At 49.9% G+C, this 12,093-nt stretch overlaps 2 protein-coding genes across 12 annotated transcripts in view; one reads left to right on the top strand and one right to left on the bottom strand.

The window, feature by feature from the left end:
* TMEM63C (transmembrane protein 63C) overlaps window positions 1-7,270 on the top strand; it is a 31,135-nt gene extending 23,865 nt beyond the window's left edge. For all 9 annotated transcript variants that reach the window (XM_069735850.1, XM_069735810.1, XM_069735818.1 and 6 more), the window contains 13 exons: window positions 2,560-2,680; window positions 3,211-3,344; window positions 3,560-3,682; window positions 3,752-3,905; window positions 3,978-4,084; window positions 4,848-4,934; window positions 5,007-5,072; window positions 5,584-5,746; window positions 5,821-5,926; window positions 5,994-6,161; window positions 6,234-6,349; window positions 6,639-6,710; window positions 6,793-7,270. In XM_069735850.1, the coding sequence (XP_069591951.1) occupies window positions 2,560-2,680; window positions 3,211-3,344; window positions 3,560-3,682; window positions 3,752-3,905; window positions 3,978-4,084; window positions 4,848-4,934; window positions 5,007-5,072; window positions 5,584-5,746; window positions 5,821-5,926; window positions 5,994-6,161; window positions 6,234-6,349; window positions 6,639-6,710; window positions 6,793-6,969 (1,594 nt within the window). In that variant the 3' untranslated portion in view covers window positions 6,970-7,270. The remainder of the gene's footprint in view (window positions 1-2,559; window positions 2,681-3,210; window positions 3,345-3,559; window positions 3,683-3,751; window positions 3,906-3,977; window positions 4,085-4,847; window positions 4,935-5,006; window positions 5,073-5,583; window positions 5,747-5,820; window positions 5,927-5,993; window positions 6,162-6,233; window positions 6,350-6,638; window positions 6,711-6,792) is intronic.
* Window positions 7,271-7,911: 641 nt separating this feature from the next.
* Window positions 7,912-12,093, bottom strand: part of NGB (neuroglobin) — a 28,466-nt gene continuing 24,284 nt past the window's right edge. For 2 of the 3 annotated variants that reach the window (XM_069735929.1, XM_069735935.1), the window contains exon 3: window positions 7,912-8,332. In XM_069735929.1, coding sequence (XP_069592030.1) covers window positions 8,003-8,332 — 330 coding nt within the window. In that variant the 3' untranslated portion in view covers window positions 7,912-8,002. The remainder of the gene's footprint in view (window positions 8,333-12,093) is intronic. The other variant, XM_069735931.1, reaches the window with a different exon arrangement.

Below are 12,093 nucleotides of genomic sequence, written 5' to 3'. Positions count from 1 at the left end.
CACCCATATCAGGAAAGTGTGTACGTGTCACTTCCATCATCAAGCACAAAACACAGGAATGGAACTTGCATACCCACAGGGGGGCTCACACACTGTGAATTAACTAAAGTCCGATTGGCCCTGGTGCAGGATTTGGACCTGGGTCCCACCCATCCTGTATATTCCCCAACCTGGCATATATATCCCTTATCCTGGGCCCCATCCAGGCACATATATCCCTGATCCTGGTGTATGTATCCTCGATTTGGAGGTCTGGATTTGGAATGATACTGAAATCAAAGTGGAAAATCAAATTACAAGCTGATCCAACTTCAGTGGACATGCCTCAATACAAGGAAATGATGTTCAGTAGTGTTGGTGGCCTCCACGTGCTTGTATGACTTCCCTATAATGCCTGGGCATGCTGCTGATGTGGCGGATGTTCTCCTAAAGGGATCTCCTCCCAGACCTGGACTAAAGAATCGGTCAACTCCTGGACAGTCTGTGGTGCATCATGGTGTCGGTGGTTGGAAAGAGACCTGATGTCCCACATGTGTTAGATTGGATCAGGTCTGAGAAATGGGTAGGCCTGTCTATAGCATCAATATCTTCATCATGCAGAAACTGCTGACACACTTCGGCCAGATGAGGCCTAGCATTGTCATGCATCAGAAGGAACCCAGGGACCACTGCACCTGCATATGGTCTCACAAGGGGTCTGAGGATCTCATTCTGGTACCTAATAGCAGTTAGGGTACCTCTGACTAGCACATGGAGGGTTGTGCAGCCCTCCAAAGAAATGCCTCCCCACACCATTACTTACCACTGCCAAACCGTAATGCTGAAGGATGTTGCAGACAGCAGATCGCTCTCCACATCGTCTCCAAACTGTCACGTCTGTCACATGTGCTCAGTGCGAACCTGCTCTCATCCGTGAAGAGCACAGGGCGCCAGTGTCGAATCTGACAATCTTGGTGTTCTCTGACAAATGCCCATCGCCCTGCACGGCGGTGGGCTGTAAGCCCAACTGAAAAAGTCACAGAGAAAAATGCAGAGATGTTTACCTGCTGAAGCCTCCAACCAAATGCACTGCAGGGTGCAGCGGACCCGATTATGATGGCAAACACACAGGTGCTAGAAATACCGATGAAACAACCACTTTCAATCCAGTGTTGGCTGTTTGACATTAGTGCACAAAAAGATAAGCGATAATAGTCTGTATGTGGCGTTGTTCAAATAGGCAATGCAGAGCATCTGGTTTACAACCTATTACTAACGCACATATATGCGGGCTGCCCAGTGCTACAAAATGCATGCTGTGCGAACAGAGGCTGTAAGCACAACTCCCACTTGAGAACCGCGGGGCCCTCATACCACTGTCATGGAGTCTGTTTCTGACAGTTTGAGCAGACACATGGATGTTAGTGGCCTGCTGGAGGTTACTTTGCAGGGCTGATACTGCTCCTGTTCCTCCTTGCACAAAGGAGGAGGTAGCGGTCCTGCTGCTGGGTTGTTGCCATTCTACGGCCCCCTCCACGTTTCCTGGTGTGCTGGCCTGTCTTCTGGTATCTGTCCATGCTCTGGACACTGTGCTGACAGATACAGGCACCCTTCTTGCCACAGCTCGCATTGATGTGCCATCCTGGATGAGCTGCACTACCTCAGCAACTTCTGTGGGTTGTAGACACCGCCTCATGCTACTCTAAGCTCTAGGGGTGAGATCCCTATGCCCCTGACATCAGCTGATTGACCGGAGGCATATACAGCTCTGGCCAAAATTAAGAGACCACCACATCAAGACCCTGTCATGGGCAGCCCAATCTCCAAACTTGAGCCCCATTGAAAACCTCTGGAATGTAATCAAGAGGAAGATGGATAGTCACAAGCCATCAAACAAAGAAGAATTGCTTACATTTTTGTAGCAGGAGAGTCATAAGGTCACCCAAAAGCAGTGTGAAAGACTGGTGGAAAGCATGCCAAGACGCATAAAAGCTGTGATTTAAAAATCATGGTTATTCCACAAAAACTTGATTTCTGGACTCTTCCTGAGTTAAAACATTAGTATTGCTGTTTCTAAATGATTACGAACTTGTTTTCCTTGCCTTAGTTGAGATCTGAAAGCATTTTTTTTTTTTTTAAATTTTGACCATTTCTCCTTTTCCGAAAAAAAAAAAAAAAATACAAAATGTATTGCTTGGCAATTCGGAGACATGTTGTCAGAAGTTTATAGAATAAAGGAACAATTTACATTTTACTCAAAAATTATACCTATAAAGAGAAAAATCAGACAAACTGGACATTTTGCAGTGGTCTCTTAATTTTTACCAGAGCTGTATTGCCATGTATGTTCCTATCAGTTTGTGTTGGCATCGGCAGGCCCCTCACCTGCATAGGCCCGGTCGAGGTCGTGACCTCGGCGACCATGGTCAATTACACCTCTGCGCACACATGCAGGCGGGCAGCATATCGATTCAGTATTCGGGCATGGAGGAGGGCAATCTGTGGAGACACATCAGTCACATCTCTGCATCTCTTTGGCTCCCCATCTTATCGTGTCTTCCTGTTATTTCTTCTTTGTAGGCGTCGTGCTATGAAAGGTCGTCTGTACTTTGCTGGAAAATCCCAGAAGGAAGGAAGAATTTTAATTAAAACCCACCCATGTGCCCGGCTGTGTCCCTGCGACTGCTGCGGCTTCCCAAAGGTGAAAGATCATTGCCTCCATAGAAAGACGGTGGCCAAGAATCCACATCTACAGAGGTTGCCTACGGGAGCCTCATACAGACGTTCTGCGTGTGCTGAGACGACATTACAGTCTGAGTAGTGACAGAAATCCCCATCATTCCCCTCCGTGCTCCAGGACTGTGTATGTTGCTCAGCCTCCAGGACCCGACATTGTCGGAAGTTCCTCCATTGTTGTCACAGGCTCACAAGTAATTGGAGAGTTGACTGATGAGTGTTCCTTAGTGCGGTACAGCATCCGCTCTCATCAGACCATAGAGAAAAAGGCTGCGGGTTTACATTTGGAAGCCCTTAATGGAAACTCAAAATATCCATCCATATTGGAGTTATCATATTCCTAATGGTCTGTGCTGCATCCATAGTCCTGGAAATGGAAGGAAATTATGGAAATTCCACTGCCAATCAAAAATGCACATGTTCTTGCCCCATCCCCTCCTCTCCGGAGTCCTGTACCTCGCTTGACCTTTTCTCTCCGGTGTCCCCCATGCTTAGGTAGACGCGGAGCAGTATTATGCAGAGTTGGAGGAGAAGCTGACAGATGAGTTCACTGCCGAGAGGAACCGCATTCCCCTGAAGAGGCTCGGCACCGCATTTGTCACCTTCCAGGACGAGCGTATGACGGCAGTGTGAGTGACTCCTCCATTTTTGTGTGTAGTGATGGTTCTCTGTAGAGGTGCTATGTACTGATGCATATTGTAATAGATGATTGGATGATTCTGTTTGGTTGGTTCATTGGAATTGTTTTCTCATGACGCCATATCTGAGTGGGATGAGCTTATAGTAAAGATGCCACAAAGCTGGCACCAATGTGCCAAGAGTGATTGAAGTCTCTTCTCATCAGAATCATCCAGGACTACAGCCGGCCACGGTGTCGCCGAGCACCCCAGCAATCCTCCGTTACCCCAGTACTTCATTCTCACCAGTGGGGTGTGCGCTATGCACCTGCGCCCAATGATGTTATCTGGTAAGTTACTGTCTGCTGTCATGTCTCCATACGCTGCCGAGTGGCTGCTCATATTCCTGCCGCTGACAGGGAGAATTTGGCGGTGTCTGGACCCACGTGGTGGCTGCGACTTGTGGCCCTAAACCTGGCCCTGTTTATCCTGCTCTTCTTCCTGACCACTCCGGCCGTGGTGGTCAGCACCATGGACAGATTCAATGTCACCTACCCCGTAGAGAACCTACAGGTGAGCGGCCTCAGGTCTGTTCCCCCTGATGACTGAGCAGCGTGACCCTCCTCATCTTCTGTCTCTCTCCAGAATCCAGTTATCACCCAGTTTCTACCCACCCTGCTGCTCTGGGTGTTCTCTGTGTGTCTGCCCTTCCTGGTGTATTACTCGGCCTTCCTGGAATGTCACTGGACCAGGTAAGAGCTCTTCCCTCCTGTATGGGGGGGATCTGTGCCCCCTGTTGTATATGTCCCTTCTGTATGGGGGGGGGGGGGCGATCAGTGCCCCGTCATACGTCCCTAATGTATGGGTTGATCGGTGCTCCGTTGTATACATCCCTCCTCTATGGGGGATCAGTGACCCCTGTCGTATACGTCCCTCCTGTGTGGGGTGATCAGTGCTCTGTCGCATACGTCCCTCCTAAATGGGGGGGGGGAAATCGGTGCCTCCTGTTATGTACGTCCCTCCTCTATGGGAGGAGATCTGTGTCCCCTCTCACGTACATCCCTCCCATCTGGGGGAATCGGTTCCTCCTCTCGTGTACGTCGCTCCTCTGGGGAGGGCAATTGGTGCCCTGTTTTTTTCCTTCGCTGTGGGGGATTGGTGCCCCCTGTCGTATACGTCCCTCTTTTATGGGGGGGATCGGTGCCACCTGTTGTGTATGTCCTTCCTGTGTGGGGGGAACAGTGCTCCGTCATGTACGTCTCTCCTGTATGGGGGGCATGTCGTGTACAACTCTCCCGTCTGGGGGAGGATCAGTGGCCATTCTCTTTTCCGACGTGTGTGTGTGTGTGTGTGGAATCAGTGCCCTCTGTCATGTATATCCCTCCTGTTTGGGGGGATACAAGTCCCCTTTTGTGTTCGACGGTTTACTTTGGTTATTATTGATGATGGGCGTGTGAATCTTCACACACTTGCCCTCCTCATCCTGTATGACTCCCACAATGTTTTGCTTTACAGGTCTAACGAGAACCAGCTAACGATGCACAAGTGCTTCCTGTTCCTGGTCTTCATGGTTATTGTGCTGCCCTCTCTGGGGCTGACGAGGTACTGCAGGCATTGCACACAGGGCACTGTTATAGACTTGACTGCAGAGCTGACACCCTCTTTCCTCTGCAGCCTGGATCTCTTCTTCCGGTGGCTCTTTGACATTCACTTTTTGGATTCGGCAAATGTGAAGTTCCAGTGAGTTAAGAACTCTACTCTAAGACCTCACCCGATGCACCCTACTGTGATCCCAGGACCCCTCTATCATACCGTCTGATCACACAAACCCCCCACAATGCACTGTCAGTACGGTACTCGCTGATCACACGACTCCCCTCCATCATGCTGTCTGTATGCTGCTCACTGATCACACGACCCTCTCCACCGTACTGTCAGTACAGCACTCGCTGTTCACACAACCCCCCCTCCACTGCACCGTCTCAACGGCACTCACTGATCACACGACCCCCCTCCACCACACAGTCTGCACAATGCTCACTGATTACACAACCCCCCTCCATCGCACTGTCTCTACGGCGCTCAGTGATGACACGACCCCCCCCCCCCTCCACCGTGCCATCAGTACAGCATTCACTGATCACACGACCCCCTCCATCGTACCGTCTGTATGGCGCTCACTGATCACACGACCCCCTCCTCCACCACATTGTCTGTATGGCACTTAGCAATCACATGACCTCTTCCACAGGTGTGTATTTCTACCTAATAATGGCGCATTCTTCGTTAACTACGTCATCACCGCCAGTCTGATTGGCACGGCGATGGAGCTGCTGCGTATTCCAGGCCTCACTGTCTACGCAACCCGCCTGTGCTTGGCCAAATCCATCCCAGAGCGGCTCCACGTGAAGCGGGTAACTGTTCTGTCCTGTGGCTGTGGGTGGTAGTCCGAGTGTGGTGGGAGTAGCCTGATTGTTTCTCGTTATAGAGTCAGGCCTATGAGTTCCAGTTTGGCCTAGAGTATGCCTGGAGCACATGCGTCTTCTCGGTGGTGATGACATACAGCATCACGTGCCCCATCATCGCGCCTTTCGGTGAGTGCACGGGAGGCTATTTCCATTACTGCATGGTGCAACCCCCTCATCTCTTCTCTGCCCACAGGTCTGTTGTATCTGCTCCTGAAGCACATGACCGATCGCTACAACATCTACTATGCCTACATCCCTGCCAAGCTGAGCCCCCGCCTGCATGCCGCCGCCGCCCGCCAGCTGCTCGCCGCCCCCATACTCTGCATCTTCTGGCTGCTGTTCTTCTCCGTCTTGCGGCTTGGTAAGTGGGACAACGGCTCATATGCCCTGAGGCGTGCAGCTCCTGAGTGCTCATGCTCCAGTTTTTCCACAGGCTCCACCCATCCGGTCACACTCTTCACCTTTGCTTCACTCCTCTGTTGTTTGCTCTTCTCTATTTTCGGCCTTTGTCTGAGAAAACTGCATCCAAAAAGACCATCTAGTTATCAGGTAAGAACAAGTCTCCCGACCCCAGATAACATGAGGATTATTCCGTGGCACATTAGACTCTGCCCCCAGGACACCTGATCTCCAGTGTAGACTCCTCCCACCGGACATACAACTTCCAGAGTAGACTCCGCCCACAAAACACACCCTCTCAATTAAACTCCACCCACATGACACACAATTTTCCGATTAAACTCAGACCCAGGGACTCTGCAGCAGGTCACACAACCTGACTTTTAGACTCCGACCAATTGATAACATTTGCTCCTGTACTGCTGACTGTCTCACGCAGATGTCGGAGCAGGGTGAGGGGATCTTGCAGGACCCTGAAAGCAGCAGTATATCATCCACACTGCAGTCCACGGTGAGAATTTGCTTTTGTGCTCAGGACCCTCGCACTGCATGCATCGCCTTCTTATCGGGTTCTCTCCTTTCTACCCCCCCAGGTTTTCGTAGCGACTGTATTACAGGAGGAGGACCTGTCACCGCTGGCCTCCCCGGCTCACCCTTCATATGGTGCCCTGGAGACCCGGGCCGACAGCCCTTCAGAGACCTCTATAGAAGAGCGCTCACAGGACAGCTATGTACAGGGGACATGCTGCACCCAGGAGGGGTCTCCTTGAGCCTCTGTAAGGCTATTTTTTTAAAGGTCAGAGGTTAACAAGTCGCTGAGTGCCTTGGATGATGGAGTTGTGACATGCAGGCTGTGTTATGGGTATTAGGCCCCCCTGTGATACCGGGCCCCGCCAGTGTACGAAGAGCCAGCAGAAGATCACGTCACACAGAGGGGGGTGGCTCAACTTCCAAGCCCCTCCCACCACCTCTTTGCAGCGCCGCTCCCTCGCTAGATTTTGCGCTTGCATGGGACCTGCGCTTCGTCGCCTGAACAAGCGGAGTCATGCCAAATAAAGAACCCAAGTCCTATTGTGTGCAGGTTGTGTCGCATACATGTGGTGCCGTGTGTAGGTGGAGCAGGTTGTGTCGCAGACGTGTGGTGCCATGTGCAGGTGGAGCAGGTTGTCGAGGACGTGTGGTGACGTGTGTAGGTTGTGTCGAGGACATGTAGTGCCGTGTGAAGGTGGAGCAGGTTGTGTCGCGAACGTGTGGAGTGTTGTGCAGGTGGAGCAGGTTGTATTGCGGTCACGTGTTTTGCAGGTGGAGCAGGTTGTGTTGCGGACTTGTGGTGCCATATGCAGGTGGAGCAGGTTCTGTCGTGGACATGTGGTGCCGTGTGCAGGTTTTGTCTAGGACGTATGGTGCCGTGTGCAGGTGGAGCAGGTTGTGTCGCGGACGTGTGGAGTGTTGTGCAGGTGGAGCAGGTTGTATTGCGGCCACGTGTTTTGCAGGTGGAGCAGGTTGTGTCGAGGACCTGTGGTGCTGGGTCATGGCCATGTGATGTGTTGTGCAGGTTGTGTCGTGGATGCGTGTGCAGGTGGAGCAGGTTTTGTCACCGACATGTGCTGTGCAGCAGGTTGTGGTGTTGGGTAAACGGGGTCCTCTCGCTTACATCCTGTGAGGAGGAGGATGGCTGAGTGGCCCCTGGAAGGACGAGGGCCACACGGTCTGGTCTTTTCCAGTTTATTACATTAACCTCTAGGACAGGTAAAGCACAAGACAGGACGGACACCTCATTCCGCTGCACATGTTCAGTAGCGGTCATTGCTCCTCTGGATCCTTCCCCCAGCCACGACTCATGGTGCTCACCACAATGGCGTACAGTCCGCTCCAGGCATCGTGAGTGTCAGATGTAAATACGTCCCCCAGCCCGGATTCAAGAGCGAAGAGTAGTGACTCCCCCACCGTCTGCAAGGAAGAAATGAGGTCAGAGGTCATGGCTGTCACCGAGCCCCCGGCGTCAATACTTACATTGAAGGACTCTAGTGGGATGCCAATGGCATGATGCTTCTTCCCCAGGCTGATCAAATATTCCTCCAGAGAGGGGAGAGCGTCGAGGCTCTGCACGGCAGCGTCAATTACTGTCATCACCTGAAGGAGGAGCAGATGAGGGGGGGGGGGGGGGGGAGGTTATACCAAAAGCTGAACCCCAATATCACTGCACCCACCCCCCACCCACACACACACAGCTGAGACCGTCATTTACTGCACCACTGCTGTGAAAATATGTGACCCCCGACGACTTCATGTGAAATGGATAGTAATCTCCTTCCTACATGAGCAGAGGCTGCACCACAGAGACACCAGCATCCATGTCAGGAGAACTGATATCCATGACAACACTGTGCCAATCAGACATCAGTAGTACAGCCTCAGACTGGAACATTTCTCATTCAGGATGATTGGTATCTAAATTCTGAGAGGCTCGTGTCGTGTACGTAGCACTGACGCATGATCATGGGGCAGCACCCTGTACAGCTCACCGGCCAGCGAGTGGACTTCCCAGGAACAAAATTAATTTTAATCAACATTTTATTCACTAGCTCTTGGAATAATACAGTAGTGTTTTAAATAATAGCCTTCCAATATGATAACCATTTTAATCACTGTTTTTGGTATAAAGTATATCACCACGTCACACAATTTACCAGTTGATGCAGTAGATTCTAAGGCTATGTGTCCACTACACGTATTGGCATCGCTTTGGACGCAGCGGATACACCGCTCCGCCCAAAGCCCTGCCTCCTTTTGTACGAGCGGTGATTCCGCATGTGTTCATTGAACACATGCAGAATTACCGCATCCTATACATAGACTGTTATTTATCTTGCAGAGACTGAGCGACTCCGCAAGATAAATAGATATGCTGCTGTCTATAAAGACGCGCCTCATGTCCGGTTATGCAGGTCTGCCGCCTGCGTGTTTGTACGCATAGTGTAGATGAGATTTCATAAAATCCCCTCCACTATGCTGTTACATCTGGACGCTGCAGATGTATGCAGCATCCAACCCGCAGCAAAAACTCAAGCAATACGCCCCATGGAAACATACCCTTAGAAAACCACAAGACTCCGCATTCATGATCTGCAGGTTTCTGAGTTTGTGTATTAGGGCTCATACTCACATGCGAGAAACTCTGAGTCTCACACTTCAATACCCGGCACTGCACCTGGCACTCAAATCGGAGCGTGCGGCTACATGTATTGCTTTGCGGCCGCACGCTCCGATCTGAGTGTTGGATGCAGTGCCGGGTATTGAAGTGCGAGACTCAGAGTTTCTCGCATGTGAGAGTGAGCACTTAGAATAATTAATTGAAGGGGAAAGTGTTCAGAATAATAGCAGTGAGGGGATCAATTAGTGCGGTCAATCATTCTGTGAGGAACCAGGTGTGAATCAGGTGGACCTTATACAATGGTGAAGCCAGGACATGTTGTACATGCATTTCTCCTGAAAGCCTGAGAAATATGGGTCATTCCAGGCATTGTACACAAGAGCAGCGCACTTTGGGTAAAAGTTGATTGGAAAGGTTAAAACTTATAAAAAAGGCTACTTTCACACTAGCGTTTTTTTCAATACGTCACAATGCGTTGTTTATGGGAGAAAAACGCATCCTGCAAAGTTGTCTGCAGGATGCGTTTTTGCCCCATAGACTAACATTAGTGACGCATTAACACACGTTGCGACCGTCGTTACATATGATGCTTTTTGCTGCCGACGGTCCGCCATTTCCGACCGCACATGTGCAGCCGGAACTCCACCCCCACCTGCCCACACCTCACAATTGGGCAGCGGATGCACTGGAAAAATGCATCCGCTGCCCCCTTTGTGCGGCGCATTCACTGCTAGCGTCGGCCCGACGAACTGCGACGGGCCGAGTCCGACGCTAGTGTGAAAGTAGCCGAAGTGCAGACAATGATCGGCTGTTCAGCTAAAATTATCTCCAATGCTTTACATTAGAAAGCCAAACCAGAGAGACGTGGAAGAAAACGGAAGACGACCATTTTAATGGATGGAAGAATAGCCAGAATGGCAAAGGCCCAGCCACTGATCGGCTTCAGGATGATCACAGACCGTCTCAGGTTACCTGTGAGGACTGGGACAGTTAGAAGACAACTGTGTGACGCTAATGTTAGTAAGAAGTCCCCACTGTTATAAAAATTACATGTACTGAAGAGGATACAATCTGCCAAAGAACACATCAACTGGCCTAAAGAGAAATGGAGAAACATTTTGTGGACTGATGAAAGTAAAATTGCTCTTTTTGGGTCCAAGGGCCGCAGACAGTTGATCAGACGACCACGAAACTCTGCATTCAGCCACTGTACAGTATGAAGACAGTGAAGCATGGAGGTGCCAGCATTATGATATGGGCATGCTTCTCTTACTATGGTGCTGGTCTACTTACCGCACACCAGGGATCAGGGACCAGTTTGCACATATTTTAATACTTGTAAAGGTTGTGCCCTCAAAATGGAGGTTTCATCAAGACAGCGACCCTAAACACTGCAGCAAACAAGCAAAATCTGGGTTCCAGTCCAACAAAATTTGGGTTATGCAGTGGCCGGCCCAATCCCCAGACCTTAATCTGATAGAACACTTGTGGGGTGACAGAAAAAATGCCATTTCTGAGGGAAAGCCAACAAATGCCAAAACATTGTGGGAAGTCGTCCAATCATCCTGGGTTGGAATAACAGGTGACAGGGGCAGAAGTTGGTGACTGTGCAACATAGATGTGAAGTCGTTCTAAAAAACTGTAACAACTAAATATTAGGTCAGTGATTCACAGGAATGAAAAATCCACCAAAAAATACATATTGTGAGTTTGTAAAGACAAATGCAGACACTGCTATTTATTAGAAAAGCACAATGTTCATTTTTTGTTACTTTCTGTAGTTATAAATTATATACATTTCTCTTCATGTTATGAATTAGAAAACAGCGTACAACGTTCCCAATGCTTGAAATAAAAAATCGTATAAAGGTTTTGTGATTAACTCATGTTTTTGAACACACTGCTATAATTTTGAACACTACTGTAATTTCCACAATTGGGTTTTTAAATAAAATGTTCCTATGCGGAGATGATCTTATACATGTGCTCCTGCTGTACTGTGTAATGGTCGCGTCTGACCGTACAGGGACATGGTCTGATCATACCACAGCTCCTGGACAGGGGGGGAAATAATAAGAGTATACAGACATTACAGTTGGGATCACAGCTGATTTTTTCTTGGAGGTAAAACATTTTTAAAAAAAACAGGCAGAGAAATATTTTATCTCACAAAAAGAATCAGCTGTCATCCCGGCTGTAATATCTGTATCCTCTTTTGCTTCCCCCCCGCCCAGGAGCTGTGGTATGATCAGACATGTTCCTGCACGGTAAGGCCGGTTTCACACGTCAGTGGCTCCGGTACGTGAGGTGACATTCTCCTCACGTACCGGAGCCACTGACACACATAGACGCATTAAAATCAATGCATCTGTGCAGATGTCATTGATTTTTTGCGGACCGTGTCTCCGTGTGCCAAACACGGAGACATGTCAGTGTTCGTGGGAGCGCACGGATTACACGGACCCATTAAAGTCAATGGGTCCATGTAAAACACGTACCGCACACGGACGTTGTCCGTGTGCAGTCCGTGTGCCGTGCAGGAGACAGCGCTCCAGTAAGCACTGCCCCCCCCCCACATGGTGCTGAAACCGCGATTCATATCTTCTGTGCAGCAGCGTTTGCTGCAGAGAAGATATGAATAATCCATTTTTTTTGTGGTTTTTCGTGTATAAAATAAAGGTCCATGTCCCTACCCCCTGTGCGCCCCCCTCCCCCCCCTCGCTGTTCTGAAAATACTCAC

This window comes from Ranitomeya imitator, chromosome 1, assembly GCF_032444005.1.
Source record: "Ranitomeya imitator isolate aRanImi1 chromosome 1, aRanImi1.pri, whole genome shotgun sequence".
In the NCBI taxonomy this organism is placed as follows: Eukaryota; Metazoa; Chordata; class Amphibia; order Anura; family Dendrobatidae; genus Ranitomeya; species Ranitomeya imitator.
The sequence above is the reverse complement of the archived record's forward strand: the minus strand, read 5'-3'. Positions and strand labels throughout refer to the sequence as shown.